Source organism: Strix aluco, chromosome Z (genome assembly GCF_031877795.1).
Source record: "Strix aluco isolate bStrAlu1 chromosome Z, bStrAlu1.hap1, whole genome shotgun sequence".
NCBI lineage: Eukaryota > Metazoa > Chordata > Aves > Strigiformes > Strigidae > Strix > Strix aluco.
In genome coordinates this window covers 28,702,785-28,718,124 of record NC_133971.1, presented here as the reverse complement: position 1 = coordinate 28,718,124, position 15,340 = coordinate 28,702,785, and the positions used below count along the sequence as shown (strand labels likewise).

General features: G+C 41.1%; 1 protein-coding gene across 6 annotated transcripts in view; it reads left to right on the top strand.

Annotated features, from left to right (window-relative positions):
• LOC141917945 (zinc-regulated GTPase metalloprotein activator 1A-like) overlaps positions 1–14,561 on the top strand; it is a 32,856-nt gene extending 18,295 nt beyond the window's left edge. For 4 of the 6 annotated variants that reach the window (XM_074811729.1, XM_074811726.1, XM_074811724.1 and 1 more), the window contains 5 exons: positions 2,812–2,863; positions 8,292–8,360; positions 8,460–8,525; positions 10,241–10,370; positions 11,069–14,561. In XM_074811729.1, coding sequence (XP_074667830.1) covers positions 2,812–2,863; positions 8,292–8,360; positions 8,460–8,525; positions 10,241–10,370; positions 11,069–11,142 — 391 coding nt within the window. In that variant the 3' untranslated portion in view covers positions 11,143–14,561. Of the gene's footprint in view, positions 1–2,811; positions 2,864–8,291; positions 8,361–8,459; positions 8,526–10,240; positions 10,371–10,423; positions 10,483–11,068 lie in introns of all 6 variants that reach the window. The other 2 variants (XM_074811727.1, XM_074811725.1) reach the window with 2 other exon arrangements.
• Positions 14,562–15,340: the final 779 nt, after the last annotated feature.

Genomic DNA, 15,340 nt, shown 5'->3' with positions numbered 1-15,340 from the left:
CGGATCAACTAGCTAAACTGACTCATCCTGGAGCCACACAGCAGAGAGAAAAGCAGTAAGATGATGTGAACCAGAAAAGGATCATTCTTGATAATGGAAATTCACAATTAGATCTGATTAGCTGTAATATTAGGTGATATTCTGCAAGGTGTAGTAGGAAGTGCTGTGTTCTACAAATATGAGAAGGTCCTTGAGGAGCCCACAAAAAAAAAAAAATTCTTGCTTTCCTCAGTCTAGTCTTTTATCTCACTCACAGTTCCTTCAGAGGTTCTCAATATTTGGTATTAAAACAGAGGAAACACTGAAATTTCAGCATTTAAAGACGTTCTGAAAGGACCAAGAAGGTTGTAGACTGCTATAAATGAAGTTCCCTTTCTTTTGTTTTTATTTGAGCTCTGTACAGCAAAATTGCTTACCCTGGTATCAGTTCATAGATACAGAAATATCTACGTGAAATATTAGTGGTGGCCCTACCATCTCTAGCAGAAAAACTCTTTGCATCCAGCACCATTTGAGCACAAATACACACCAGTACACTAATAAATTGTTCTTTTAACTGCATACTACAGTAATGATTTCTGCCAGCACAGCAGACAGATACAATATCTGATCCATGTGGCTGTACTAGTAGAACCTTGTAGTCTATACATGCCCTGAAGTGACAGGAAACACATCAAGTTCTGAATTACGTGCAATGCAGTATGTGAAGAAGACGGCAAAGCAAAGATAGTGCAAGAAGTAGGAGTATGAAATGTTACCTCATAGCACTCAGTAGCTTTTTCTCCACCATGAAAGGCTTCTTAAAATTTACAGTCCTCAAAGCAGGAGAAGACAATTTTATGGGCAATCTTCTCTGAAGTAGCAGAAAGCTGTTTTCATAGTGACTTTTGCTGCAGTATTCTTTTTTTCTGCGTGTTGGACATAAGACAGAGGGAATGTTCTCGGGTACCGAAACAGTATGTGAAGAAACTTTCCACCATCTTGATTAAAGACAGATGTGGATGTGTAATCTAAAGTTGTAGTAAAACCCTGTAGTAAGACCCTGAAAATAGTTAACAAAACAAGTCCCTGAGTTCATTTATGAAGTAGAGAGGAGCAGTTTTAAATTAGCAGGCATGTGCTGCACGGTAGGAATGAGCTGTACAGCAGAGTTGAAAGGGAAGGTGGTATATAGTATTACACTTAGTGTTACAGATTTCATTCTCACAAGCAACAGCTTTGTACATTTTTTTCTTTTCAAATAATTATTCTAAAGGTTTTTTTAAAAAATCAGTGTGTAATAAATGCACAAATTATAGAATCCTAGAATGGTTTGGGTTGGAAGGGACCTTAAAGATCATCTAATTCCAACCCCCCTGCCACGGGCAGGGACACCTTCCACTAGCCCAGGTTGCTCAAAGCCCTGTCCAACCTGGCCTTGAACACTGCCAGGGAGGGGGCAGCCACAACATCTCTGGGCAACCTGTTCCAGTGTCTCACCACCTTCACAGGAAGGAATTTCTTCCTTATATCTAATCTAAATCTACCCTCTTTCAGTTTAAAACAATTGCCCCTTGTCCTATCACTACACTCCCCTCATAAAGTCCCTCCCCATCTTTCCTGTAGCCCCCTTTAAGTACTGGAAGGCCGCTATAAGGTCTCCCCAGAGCCTTCTCTTCCCCAGGCTGAACAGCCCCAACTCTCTGAGCCTGTCCTCATAGGGCAGGTGCTCCAGCCCCCTGATGATCTTCGTGGCCTCCTCTGGACCCGCTCGAGCAGGTTCATGTCCTTCTTATGTTGGGGGCCTCAGAGCTGGACACAGCACTGCAGGTGGGGTCTCATGAGAGTGGAGTAGAGGGGGAGAATCACCTCCCTCAACCTGCTGGTCACACTTCTCTTGATGCAGCCCAGGATACAGTTGGCCTTCTGGGCAATGAGTGCACCTTGCTGTCTCACAGTCAGTTTTCCATCCACTGATACCCCCAAGTCCTTCTCCACAGGGCTGCTCCCAATCCACTCATCATCGCCCAGCCTGTATTTGTGCTTGGGATTGCCCTGACCCATGTACAGGACCTTGCACTTGGCCTTGTTGAACTTCATGAGGCCCACCTTCTCCTAGGCCCACGTCTCAAGCCTGTCAGGGTCCCTCTGGATGCCATCCCTTCCCTTCAGTGTGTCGACAGAACCACACAGCTTGGTGTTGCTGGTGAACTTGCTGAAGGTGCACTCAATGCCACTGTCTGTGTTGCTGACAAAGATGTTAAACAGAGCTGGTCCCAGTACCAGCCTCTGAGGAACACCACTTGTCACTGCTCTCCACTTGGACATTGAGCCATTGACCACAACTCTTGAGTGTGACCATCCAGCCAATTCCTTATCCACTGAGTGGTCCATCCATCAAATCCATGTCTCTCCAATTTAGAGACAAAGATGTCATGTGGGACAGTGTCAAATTCTCCTGATTTATGTTTCCTTTCTTGCTTTAATGGTATAATTTGCCTTTCGTTCCTACACAAGGGATTATCAAGGGTGTTGTACTTTTTGAAGTATAAATATTTAAAATCCCAAAGATACTGTGAATGATACTATAATTGTGTTTATATTTTAGAAGAACTAACCTTCTAACACAAATCTTTAACTAGATCAAACCAGGGTAAACAAACTTGTGTATTTTCAGATTAAAATTGAACTAACACTTGATGCTTTTTCTGAATTTATGTTCTTTGATATTTTAGTTTCGGTCTGCAATACTGAAGAGTTTATTTAAATTTTGAAATAATGACATTTTGGCCATCCTACTCAAATGTGACATTTAACTGTACTTATTTTCAGTTTGCAGAAAAAGCTTGAGCTTGTAAAGACAACACATGCACATCTAGATAAGGTAATTGCCAAAAATACTGCTTCTATCTTTTTGTAACAACAGGGATGTTCAGGGTAATTGCAATCACTGCATGCTAATCATGTTACTTTTTCACATTTCACAGTTAAGGACTAATGTGTTTTAAAATCTTTGGAAAATTACATAGAATACATGCAGGAATATGCTTTGTTATAGGTAGATTCTAAATGGATATAGTAAGTCTTACTTTCAAAAATACCTTATAGGCTTCCACTGCTCCAGTCACATAATTGATTGATTCACATGGAGAGCATCACTGAAACAGACAAATAGCTCTACTGTTTTTAATATTTGAAGAATCATGTCCTAAATTTGTAGCCAGACTTTATCTTGTAGGTTTGTTGTCCAAATGTTGTCTGTGTATGTAGGTATCAGAGAGGCGTTACTCATGACTTTGCATTCTTTAAAGCTGTAATAAAACTTCAATGAGTAGTTAAAGCATGTGTGGATTTCCATTCTGTGAGTGCTTCCTATTGTTTTCACACAAAATAGTAACAGTTTAACTTGTAACAGTGAAGTAACTTCTGCCCTACAAACTAGGTATCGATCCTAAATGCTAAAAAAAAGAAACAGTTCTGTTGATGTTAGTTTTAGTATGTCAAATTAGACTCTAAAATGTATTTCTCTGCCCTGATACTCTACCCAATGTGTATTTATATCAGGGCAGAAACTTTTATCTCCCCAGTGTGCAACTGCAAGTAACATTTCTGTCTTTGTGGCTTTTATTTGAGTGAATACGGTATTTTTTGTGATCATCATATCTACTTTCTAAGATGAATTTAAGGAAGAAAGGTCTTATCCATCATCCTTACAGAATATAAACAGTTCTATGCTAATTGCTACTTTTAAGCACCTGTCTTATCCATGACGTACAGGTTTTACTAGAAAAGCTCTTTTTTTAATTTTCTTTATTCTTCTCTTTTTTCTTTTTTTTCCCAGTTTGTTTTCTGGATGTTATGATCACAGTATCTCTTTCTGCTTAGATCCTTCTCAAAAGCAGAACAGTCTTAAGTCGGGGAATTACTGAATTTATTGCCAGGCAACAAAACCTTATAATTACTGATTTGAGTTCTGAAAAAAAAAAAAAAGTAAAACAATTACACAAGCACTTAGATGAACACCTCTCTCTCTTTCTCCCTCTTTCTCCTAACTTCCCCTGTTTTTTTCAGTGAGTTACACGTAGTCTATCCACGACCTCTAAGCAAGGCAGCATGTGGCATTGGAAGTTGGGGATGTTTGTGTAATGACTTTCTGTGCCTCATCACTGCTGTGTTCCTTAGGGTTCCTTCCCTGTGTTTCATGCAGTGCCCTTAGTACCCGTGGAGTGCCCCTGCTCTGTGGGTAAACAATGAGCTGCAGTCTCTCAGGGGTGTATGTACCTGCTTTGGCATGACATGGCATGCATCCTTCAAAGACTCTTCAGTCCCAAGTGGATGGAGGTGACTGTCTCTCTAACAGGGTGCCATGTGTTTCTCTGCCTGAAGATGTGTGAGATGTTTTTTTTACTGTTGTGTGGTTTCAGAGCTGGCTGGAATGGGTTGTGAGACACACAGGGCAGTTGATGGCGTCCTCCCACACCCCTCAGTACTGTAACTCCTTGCTGCATAAGCCTTGTAAGCTTACACATACTTAAAGAGCCGTATGAACACGTATCAGTTACAGACTCTACCCTTAACATCATCAGAAACACCTAGTATGCATTCCACTCCTTGCCACTGAGTGTTAGACTGTAGGGATTAATGTTGTAGGAGTCAGAATATACATGTTAAAAATAGTTGCATTTAACCTCGATCTCCTGCCAAGGAGATGATGGAGGTTAGTATTATAAGGGTTTGAATTTACATATTTTCATTGTAGACTCCACACTTTGGTGTAGATTAGTAAGGTTATAATTGCTTTGTTCCTGCAAAACACGGAACCAAGACACTCGGCTGTTTAATTTACTCACTGTGTCTTAATATACAAGCAAATATTCAAACAAACAAATAGTACAACCACAGGGTAACACCATGATTGGATATCCACTTGGTTTCTGAGTCCAACAGCTATAGTTTCATCCAGAACCCAAATGCGTGGGTTTGATATTACATGGACACTTCCCCAGTCAGGGAGTAAGATGATGCATCAGACGACTTTGATTTCCCAGAGCTTGCTTCATATCCTATAACCATGTTAACTGAGCTCTGACCTTTCTCCTGAGCTTGTTATTCCTTAGTGTAGATCTTTGAAGGACTTCTTTTCCACTTTCCAAGTCACAGTTTGTGGGGTGGCAGCGTGGAGATTTTTCATCCCCTCCTGGCACTTTCACAACTGCAATTTTGTCATGCTTTGCCATGAGGCTGATCTTCACACCTGCCTCTGGCATGTTCACCCCAGTATCATACTCTAGGTCACTCCCTGATCAATAGGATGTCTCACCAGGTTATCAGGTGATACCAGAGGAGCAAATAGTGATTGTGCCTAGCTGTCAGAGCTTTTGGTTTGTGGCCTCAGCCTTTTTAGGTTCCCTTACCCCTTTCTGGTAAACACAGCAGGAGTCAAAGTGACCACAGTCAATTGCCCCTTCTTCCCAGTCCCTCCACGGGGGTCTTGTTTGTGGGATCAGAAGGATAGAGTTCAGCATACTGCTTGTCATTAAACCCCAGAGCTTCCTACTTTTGCAAGTGCCCTCTAGCTTCCCAGCACCACCACAGCCACTGGAGAATTGACTTCTGGGGACAGCAGGTGCAGATGTCCTGTACTGCTTTAATTACTTCAAGTAAAAGGTCGCAGAGTGGTTGCACTGTGGGGAGCAGTGCTCCCATTTCCCATGGGCTGCCTGATAGGACTCTCTTAATTTTAAACTGGCTTACTGGTTTCATAGTAGGTGTAACACAGCTTTCACACAGCTTTCCCTTTGGCCAGTTCAGCGTTACCAACTGCTAAGTTTTGATACAAGTTTTGTCATTCTTGCTGAGCATTTGCTAGTGCATCTTTTAGCAGACCAGTAGTCTAACAGTGACTGTAACTCTGATGGTGATGAATTTTAAGTGATGCTGATCTTTCTGAGGCTCCATTTGAAGCATATGATAAACTCTGGCATACCCCCACAGCAAAGCAGCACACCTCCCAGTGTTCTACAGGTCGTAGTTGTATCCCTTGTGCAACTCCTGGGCTAATCTTTTTGGGTGCTTCCTTAGGGGACTGTTAAGGCCCCACACCATGTGCATGTGGCCTTGGTGCTGGCACCATCCTGTGTCTTCCCAGTCATCTTCCTGTATTGTTAGGGCTTTCACAGGTCCCTACTTTTTCCAACAGTTTATACGTTGTCTGCACACATCCCCACACATGAAGTGGGTACACCAGCCACACCAGAGTATACAATCACAGATTCCCAGTACCAGAACCAAGGCTCCTTCTGGATTCCCCAAGTCATTGCAGTAATGCATTCCTCTCTTGTGAAACTCCACCTGGAGTACTGCATCTAGCCTTGGGCCACAGCACAAGAAGGACATGGACCTGTTGGAGCAGGTCCAGAGGAGGCCATGAAGGTGATCAGAGGGCTGGAGCACCTCTCCTGTGAGGACAGGCTGAGAGAGTTGGGGTCATTCAGCCTAGAGAAGAGAAGGCTCTGGGGAGACCTTACTGCAGCCTTCCAGTATACTTAAAGGGGACTTACAATGAAGACAGACTTTTTGCCAGGGCCTGTAGTTTTGTGTAGTAGCATTCTGCTTCTTTTTGCTTCTTAGTGGTTTTGTCACCACCCTGCTCCATGGGTCACCCACAGGCCCCAGTCCATATGCAGGTACCCTGCTTTGTGGATGAGTTGTGAGTCACAGTCCTCTCCAGGGTATCCCTGGTTGGGTAAGGTTCACCCATGGGCAATAGTCCCCTCAGGAGCTGCAAAAAAAGAAAAACTTGTGTTTTTATTTTACAATCTTAGAAAAGTGTGCTTTCCTTCTAGCAAGTTGCTATGATTAATTTTCAGGTTAAAATATGATGCATACAATGCACATATTTTTCTTTTTGAACTGGAAATCTTGACTTTGAAGTTGCTAGTCTTGAAAACAGCAGAAGGCAATTATAATGTCCTCTTGCCTCTTGGAACTAAAGATTAAATATAAAACCAGTTTCATGCTTAACTACAACTGTGATCAGAATGTTAAGTTCTTAGTTTTTGGTTTAATTAAAATGTGTGTTCATCTTAAATAGATTCAATTATAGTAATAAAAGTCTGAATACATCCCTAAAATAGAAAAAAAACTCAAATAGAAACCTTCCTGAATGTTACGAGAGTTATAGTGTGCTTGTATTATTAAGGAAGGTATTGTTGATTTTGTCATGTGGAGCCAATTAGCCAGTAGGAAACAGTGAGAATTCATTGTTACTATCCCTGTTTAGTTGAACACCCACATTTCCAAGGTGGTTGTTGAGATAGATAAGGCATAAATGAGAGCAGAACACCACTCAGAGTAGGCTGCAAGTCCTTGTTGGATGATGAAGCATGTTTATTGTCTTCATGTGGAAGGTCAACAGAAGCAATACTGCACTACGCGTGGCACACTGAACAACTTCTTGTTTTGAAGCTGCTCAAAGTGTTAGCTCTTGGTTGTTTTGGTGAGTTTACTCGGTCATTAGATAAACATTTAGGATTGCTTCTTGTTGCTTTTTCTTTAAGTTAGACTAGTCATCTGAAAGCAGTAATCATTTGAAAGAATTTTAGGTTGTACAGAAAGTAACCCTCTGTATGTTCTTCTATGCCACTGAGAGGTGATAGTGAGAAAAATAAGTTTAAGACACATTATTTCCTTTATTTTTTAATAAACAGTTAATTTTAAACTACACATTTATTTTCACCTTCTGCTTTGATAATAATTTGTTCTGAGCAGTAAGCCAGTGGTTGCTTTGGAGTAAAACATCACTTCAGACATCTTTATTTTAGGAATGTATTCCTACATAGTGTGTTTAGAAAAAGCCTTTCAAAACAGGCAAGTACAGATATGTGAAAAATATGTTCAATTATTTTTGTCTGATAGAATTGTGATGAAGATCAGTAATTGTGACAAAGATCAGTATGCCAAGAAAATAACATTCTAAACATATTTGAAAGATTGAGCTTACTAGCCTATAAGAATTAAAATTCTTAGGCTTTCTTTGAGAACAAACACCACCTACAGCAAAGAATTATGCAGTAGAAGCCTATGGCATTAAACTATTCAAAGTATTGCATATGCCTCTTTAATGCACACTGAAACAATCAAAAAGTATGATATAGCAAATTAGAGCAGAACAGAAATGGAGATTTTTTTTTTTTAATTTGACATAGGTATATAGTTGCTGTTTCATGAGGCCAAGTTATAAAGAAGACTTTTTGAAATTAATGAAATGTTTATTCAGTTTGATAATAATAAGTGGGTCTTTTCATTTGCAGGGTATAATTACAGTAACATTTGAAGTTCCAGGAAATATAAAAGAAGAAAACTTAAATCTTTTTGTTCAGGTAAGTAATACAACACTGTCAACTGAGAAATCATTGTGGCTTTTTATAGAAAGTCATTCTATGCCATTCTGTTCATGAAAACATTTTTCCTTTTCATAGAATCTTCTGTGGGAGAAGAATGTGAAAGATAAGACTGGGTGCACCATGGATGTCATAAGACTGAAGGTTAGTCAGAAATTACCAACTTCTTTCTCTATCAGAGGTGCTACTGGATCACTGTGGCAGAGCAGACAAAATGGAGAATAGCAATTTGTTATTGTTCTGTGCAGAGGCAGTTTGTTATCTGCTGTCTGGTGGAACAACTCAAAAGGAGATAGCTGACAGAGAAGCAAACATTGTTCCTCTTGTTTTGAATTGAGAGGGAAGATGTACAGTCCCAAACATCAGTGGCAGAGTTAATAATCAGGACATAGTTAAATCACTTTTTAATTTTTCATCTCCATTGCTTTGAGGTTTCATCCATCTCACATAAAGGTCTCCTTATCTAGGGATTAGGTACTATAGATTGCTTTCTAATTATAATTGAGTTGAATTTGACATAACATAGCAGTGCAATACTAGTTGTGGTCTACGCTTACAACTTTTTACAGTATTGTCAGGCTGTAGTTTTAAAGATGCAGGCCATGAATATTCATCTTCATGGGCACTTCATATGTTTTTTCAGTTGCATGGTTTTGAGAGGAGTGTAAGTGATAATTTAGGATATATTTTCCTTATACCAAGCAGCCAAGTAAATCATTAAAAAATGAGAATCAAGTCTCTCATTTGGTAGGCTGTAAGAAATACAAGAAAATATGCTCTGGTTTGTTTTCTGAGAACACTTGTGCATCGTGGATAGTGACATAACTATTTTCATTTCATTGGAAGAAAGGTTGTGTTCTTGAGAATATCCTTGTCTTCCCCCTTCTTGACCAATAGAAGAAAATAGCAACTGATGCATCTTAAGCTGTCTGAAGACAGTACTGCTATGCTGAAGTACATTTTTGTTATATTAAGCATAGGAATCAAAGTAATTCTTTAGGAGATCTGAGTCCTGTGATAAACTGTGTGCTGGCCCTTAATCACAAATACACCAAAGCAAATGAACCCCAGGTAATTATAGGATGAGTTCCAAAGTTTGTTGCTTTTATATCTTACGTGCAGCCATAATCCTTTTGGCAGTAATAATCATAGAATACCAAGTAATATATCAAATGCAGACCTTTTTCATTAAATATTTTTCACTCTTTTTCTTTTCTGTAGGAAAGTATAAGACATGCTTTACAGAATGTGTTCTACTAAAATATTTTATAAAGGTTTACATGAAGTGGTGAAAACTCTTTTAATACAAATTTTGGTATGGGGGTTAATGGTCTTACTCTGACAGTAATCCTTTCTAATTCTGTTGTTAGTCATTTTACTTCACAAACGTTTGGTCATTTTCCAATATTCAAAGATTCTGTTTCAGAATAGTGAATATACTGAGCCTGAGAGCTTAATAAGAATAATCTGAAGTTAAACGTTTTTGCTCATTTTACGTTATCTTTGCTGGCAATCAATCTTTCATGGACTCATATGTCCTACACCATATATATATATTCAAAGTGGCATAGTAGCTGATGACATTTTGTTTTTGTTTGAACATGCTAGATGCTGACCAAATGAGGAACAGAAGGTAGAATATGGCAAAGTGTAGTTACTAGTCTTTAACAAAATAGGGAGATGTGAGAATGGATGTTAGAAGTAGAAGTGATCATACTGCATGTTTATTTTGACTAACTGGTTTATAGTTGCCAGAACTATTTTTCCCTGCTTGGCCTCATTTCAGACTTTTTCCCCCTCTTACATATTTCATTTTAAAAAGTTTGTTTATATATCCTAACAGTTATTTTTCTGGTAAGGGACTGGTATCTATTCAAGGCAAATCTCATCAGGTGATAGTCCAAGGTGTCCATGAGCTCTATGATCTGGAAGAGACTGCAGTAGCCTGGAAAGAAGATGAAAAGAGAACAAATAGACTGGTCCTAATAGGTAAGAGGAAATTACATATCTCCTTGTTTGACTTTAAGAAGCTGTTCTTTCAGCAGGCAATCCTGTGACTTGTCCAGTGAGAAGCAACCAGCCTAAACTGGCCAGAGTAACAGTGAGTATGTTCAGCATAACCTTCAGTCAAATGTTTATCCATCAAGACCTCCTGCAATTTTATATTCCAGTTGAGAGGAATCCACACTATCTTATTTAGTGACTTCAAAATAAAATAAAATATTAAGTATTCATAAATTATGTTGGTATATATAATTTTATTTTTAAAATCTATGATTATAAATATTGTGATGGCAGTAGTCTGAATGTTTGATCAAATATTCAGTAACTGTAGGGAAGGTGATTATAGCCATAAAAATGTATAAAATCTGTTTTGTTTCTGAAAAGCTTGTAATGCTGAGATTGTACATTTCTGCTTACTTGTCAGTCTCTGCTTTGCAAAGTGTATTTATGACCAAAACCCCCCCAATTTTTCTTCCTTTCCCTTACTTGTGCAGCTTGAAGTCTGGTTTTGCCTGTAAAATATAAAGTTGTCTTGTTACCTGCAGCTTAATTTTAATACTGCTGTTTTCACTTGTTGGTATAATAATCTTTTTCTTTGCTGAGAAGACTGGCAGGTTGCTACTTGCACACATTTTATGTAATACACTGTAAAATATAGTTATCTAATTTATTTCTCTTTACAGGCAGGAACCTGGATAAGGAGACCATCAAAGAAGTATTCATAGCGACTGTGAGGGAGAAACAAGGAAATAGTTGACATGAAACTACAAAAAAGATGAAATGTATATGCTTAACACTGTAAGCTTTTTATGACAGAAAAGACTGAAAGAAATGCAGTATAGTAGTTTCTTTTTCATCTTGCAGTTTACACAACAATTAAACTATAGAATCATATAATCACATAATGGTTTGGTTGGAAGGGACCTTAAAGATCATCTAGTTCCAACCCCCCTGCCATGGGCAGGGACACCTTCCACTAGACCAGGTTGCTTAAAGCCCCGTCCAACCTGGCCTTGAACACTAACAGGGAAGGGGTATCCACAGCTTCTCTGGGCAACCTGTTCCAGTGTCTCACCACCTTCACAGGAAGGAATTTCTTCCTTATATCTAATCTAAATCTACCTTCTTTCAGTTTCAAACCATTACCCCTTGTCCTATCACTACACTTCCTGATAAAGACTCCCTGCCCATCTTTCCTGTAGCCCCCTTTAAGTATTGGAAGGCTGCTAAAGGCCTCCTTGGAGCCTTCTCTTCCCCAGGCTGAACAACCCCAACTCTCTGAGCCTGTCCTCATAGGGCAGGTGCTCCAGCCCCCTGATGATCTTCCTGGCCTCCTCTGGACCCGCTCGAGCAGGTCCGTGTCCTTCTTATGTTGGAGGCCCCAGGGATGGACACAGCACTGCAGGTGGGGTCTCAGGAGAGTGGAGTAGAGGGGGAGAATCACCTCCCTCAATCTGCTGGTCACACTTCTCTTGATGCAGCCCAGGATACAGTTGGCCTTCTGGGCAATGAGTGCACCTTGCTGTCTCACAGTCAGTTTTCCATCCACTGATACCCCCAAGTCCTTCTCCACAGGGCTGCTCCCAATCCACTCATCATCGCCCAGCCTGTATTTGTGCTTGGGATTGCCCTGACCCATGTTCAGGACCTTGCACTTCGCCTTGTTGAACTTCATGAGGTTCTCACAGGCCCACGTCTCAAGCCTGTCAGGGTCCCTCTGGATGCCATCCCTTCCCTTCAGTGTGTCGACAGAACCACACAGCTTGGTGTTGCTGGTGAACTTGCTGAAGGTGCACTCAATGCCACTGTCTGTGTTGCTGACAAAGATGTTAAACAGAGCTGGTCCCAGTACCAGCCTCTGAGGAACACCACTTGTCACTGCTCTCCACTTGGACATTGAGCCATTGACCACAACTCTTGAGTGTGACCATCCAGCCAATTCCTTATCCACTGAGTGGTCCATCCATCAAATCCATGTCTCTCCAATTTAGAGACAAAGATGTCATGTGGGACAGTGTCAAATGCTTCACACAAGTTCAGGTAGATAATGTCAGTTGCTCTTTCCTTATTCACCAAACACTGTAACCCTGTCGGAGAAGGTCACCCAATTTGTCAGGCATGATTTGCCCTTACTGAAGCAATGTTGGCTGTCACCAATCACCTCCTTATTCCCCATGTACCCTAGCATGTTTTCTAGGAGGATCTGCTCCATGATCTTGCCAGGCATAGAGGTGAGACTGACTGGCCTGTAGCTCCCTGGGCCTTCCTTTTTCCCCTTTTTAAAAATGGGGGTTTTGTTTCCCCTTTTCCAGTCAGAGGGAACTTGCCAGACTGCCACAGCTTCTCAGAGATGATGGATAGTGGCTTAGCTACTTCATCCACCTATTCCCTCAGGATCTGTGAATGCATCTCATCAGGTGCCATGGACTTGTGCACCTTCAGGTTCTTTATATGGTCTTGAACCTGATCTCCTACAGAGGGCGGTTCTTCATTCTCCCAGTCTGCCTTCTGTGTCTCGGGTGGTGTGACTGGAGCCCTTGCTGGTGAAGACTGAGGAAAAAAAGTTGTTGGGTACCTCAGCCTTCTCCGTGTCACGGGCAACCAAGTCTCCTGTTTGCTTCTGGAAAGGGCCCACGTTTTCCCTCATCTTCCTTTTATCACTGATATACCTATAGAAGCTTTTTTTGTTGCCCTTTACATCCCTGGCCAGATTTAATTCTGTCAGGGTTTTCGCCTTTCTAACCTGATCCCTGACAGCTACAGTCTCTGTATTTGTTCCAGGCTATCTGTCTTTGCTTCCACCCTCTGTAGTCTTCTTATGTTTGAGCTTGTCCAGGAGCTCCTTTTTATCTATGCAGGCTTCCTGGTGTTTTTACCTGACTTCCTCTTTGTCAGGATACATCACTCCTGAGCTGGGAGGAGATGATCCTTGGATATTAACCAGCTTTCTTGGGCCCCTCTTCCCTCCAGGACTTTATCCTGCTCTCCTGAAGTCCAGGGTCGTGAGCTTGCTGTGCACTCTCCTTGCTGCCCTAAGGATCCTGAACTCCACCATTTGATGGTCACTGCAGCCAAGGCTGTCCTTGAGCTTCACATTCCCCACCAGCCCATCCTTGTTGGTGAGAACAAGGTCCAGCATAGCACCTCTCCTCATTGGCTCCTCTATGACTTGGAGAAGGAAGTTATCATCAGTGCATTCCAGGAACCTCCTGGATTGCTCATGCCCTGTTGTGCTGTCCCTCCAACACATATTGGGGTCGTTGAAGTCCCCCATGAGGACCAGGGCTTGTGAATGTGAGGCTGCTCCTATCTGTCGAAGAGGGCCTCATCTGCTCAGTCTTCCTGGTTGGGTGGCCTGTAGCAGACCCCCACTATAACATCTGTCCCTGACCTCCCTTTAATCCTGACCCACAATCTCAGTCGGCTCCTCATCCATCCCCAGACAGGGCTCCATGCACTCCAGCTGGTCACTGACATAGAGGGTGACATCCCCTCCTCATCTCCCCTGCCTGTCCTTAAGGAGCCTGTATCCTTCCATTCCAGCACTCCAGTCATAGGAGCCATCCCAACATGTCCCCGTGATGCCAGTAAGATCATAGTCCTGCAGGTGTGCACATGTCGCTCCTCTTGTTTATTCCCCATGCTATGTGAATTTCCACAGAGGCATTTAAGTTGGGCCCCCTGTTAAGCTGACTTACTGGCTGGAATTCCTTTGTGCTGCTCTCCAGGTGCTCTCCTGCTGACGTGTGATCCCTTTCCAGCATCTAGGCATCTATTGCTGGCACTAGTATCAAGCTGGTAGGAGTTGAGGCTTCCCTCCCCCGGCAACTTTAGTTGAAACTCTGAAGTCCCCCTAAGAATCTGAGCTGACCTACTGCTTAAAGATTAGCTCTTATGGTCTAGAATCAAACACAAAGAATTCCATCATTTTGGATTTGCCTTGTTATGTTAGTAACATCATGCACCTGTGCAGAAATGCAGATAGGCAAAAGACTGTTGTTTATGCTGTACATAAAATATTACAGTAAAAACATGGTAAACATGTTTGAAGGCTAGTGCTTTCTCCAGCTAACTCTCTTTTACTACTAAAAATGAAGCAACAGCGATTATTGACAGTGATGTAATCACAGTAAAAAGTATTTAGTGTTTATTATTAAACTGTCTTCCATCTCTTCACTTGTTTTGTGTTTTCTGAATGTATACATCCATCCCAGGTGCCACTAAACCAGTTGTATATATGAAACTAAAAATACATATATAGCAGAGGCTGAAGACCCCATGGAATATATACTATCTGCGTAATAGCTATGAATGCAGTGTTCAGTCACATGGCCAAAGTGTTGAAAGCTGACCTCATAGATCTAGGCCATGACCCTGCCAGTTCAGGATCTGAGGGATCAGAGGAAGTACATTTTCACTGTATTGTCTAGGATGCCCTGCGTGATTTGTTATGTGGTCCTCTGACACTGCTTTTGGGTGCTGTTTTGAAATCTTAGTTTGAAGCTTTCATCTCTGTGCTCATTACTTTTACATTTAGAGTTGAACTTCTTGCCCTGTACCTTCTCTGTAGTCGTTCACCACTTAGGTTTAGAGGGATACGTTGGCTACAGCTGGGTGAATGTGAAACGGGTGAATGCAAGAAGGTAAGGTGCAATTAAAAATGTTTCAAAACATAATTCTAGGACATGCATTAGATATTCTGAAGAATGGACTCTTCACTACAGTGCTACATGGATGCTTGCTGATATGTCGGGATAAGTAGAAATTTGTTTTCAGTACTAGCGGTGTGTTACTTGTCATGTGCCTAACATTTGCTTTATGATAAAAGGTGCATCAAACTGGGAAAAAAAAAAAAAAAGAAAGAAATGAGGCCATTCCCTTATCAGCAGTCTTAACAAATTCCTTTTTTGGTTCTACTAAAATAAATGAGTTTGGAGTTTGTTTCCAAAGAGCTG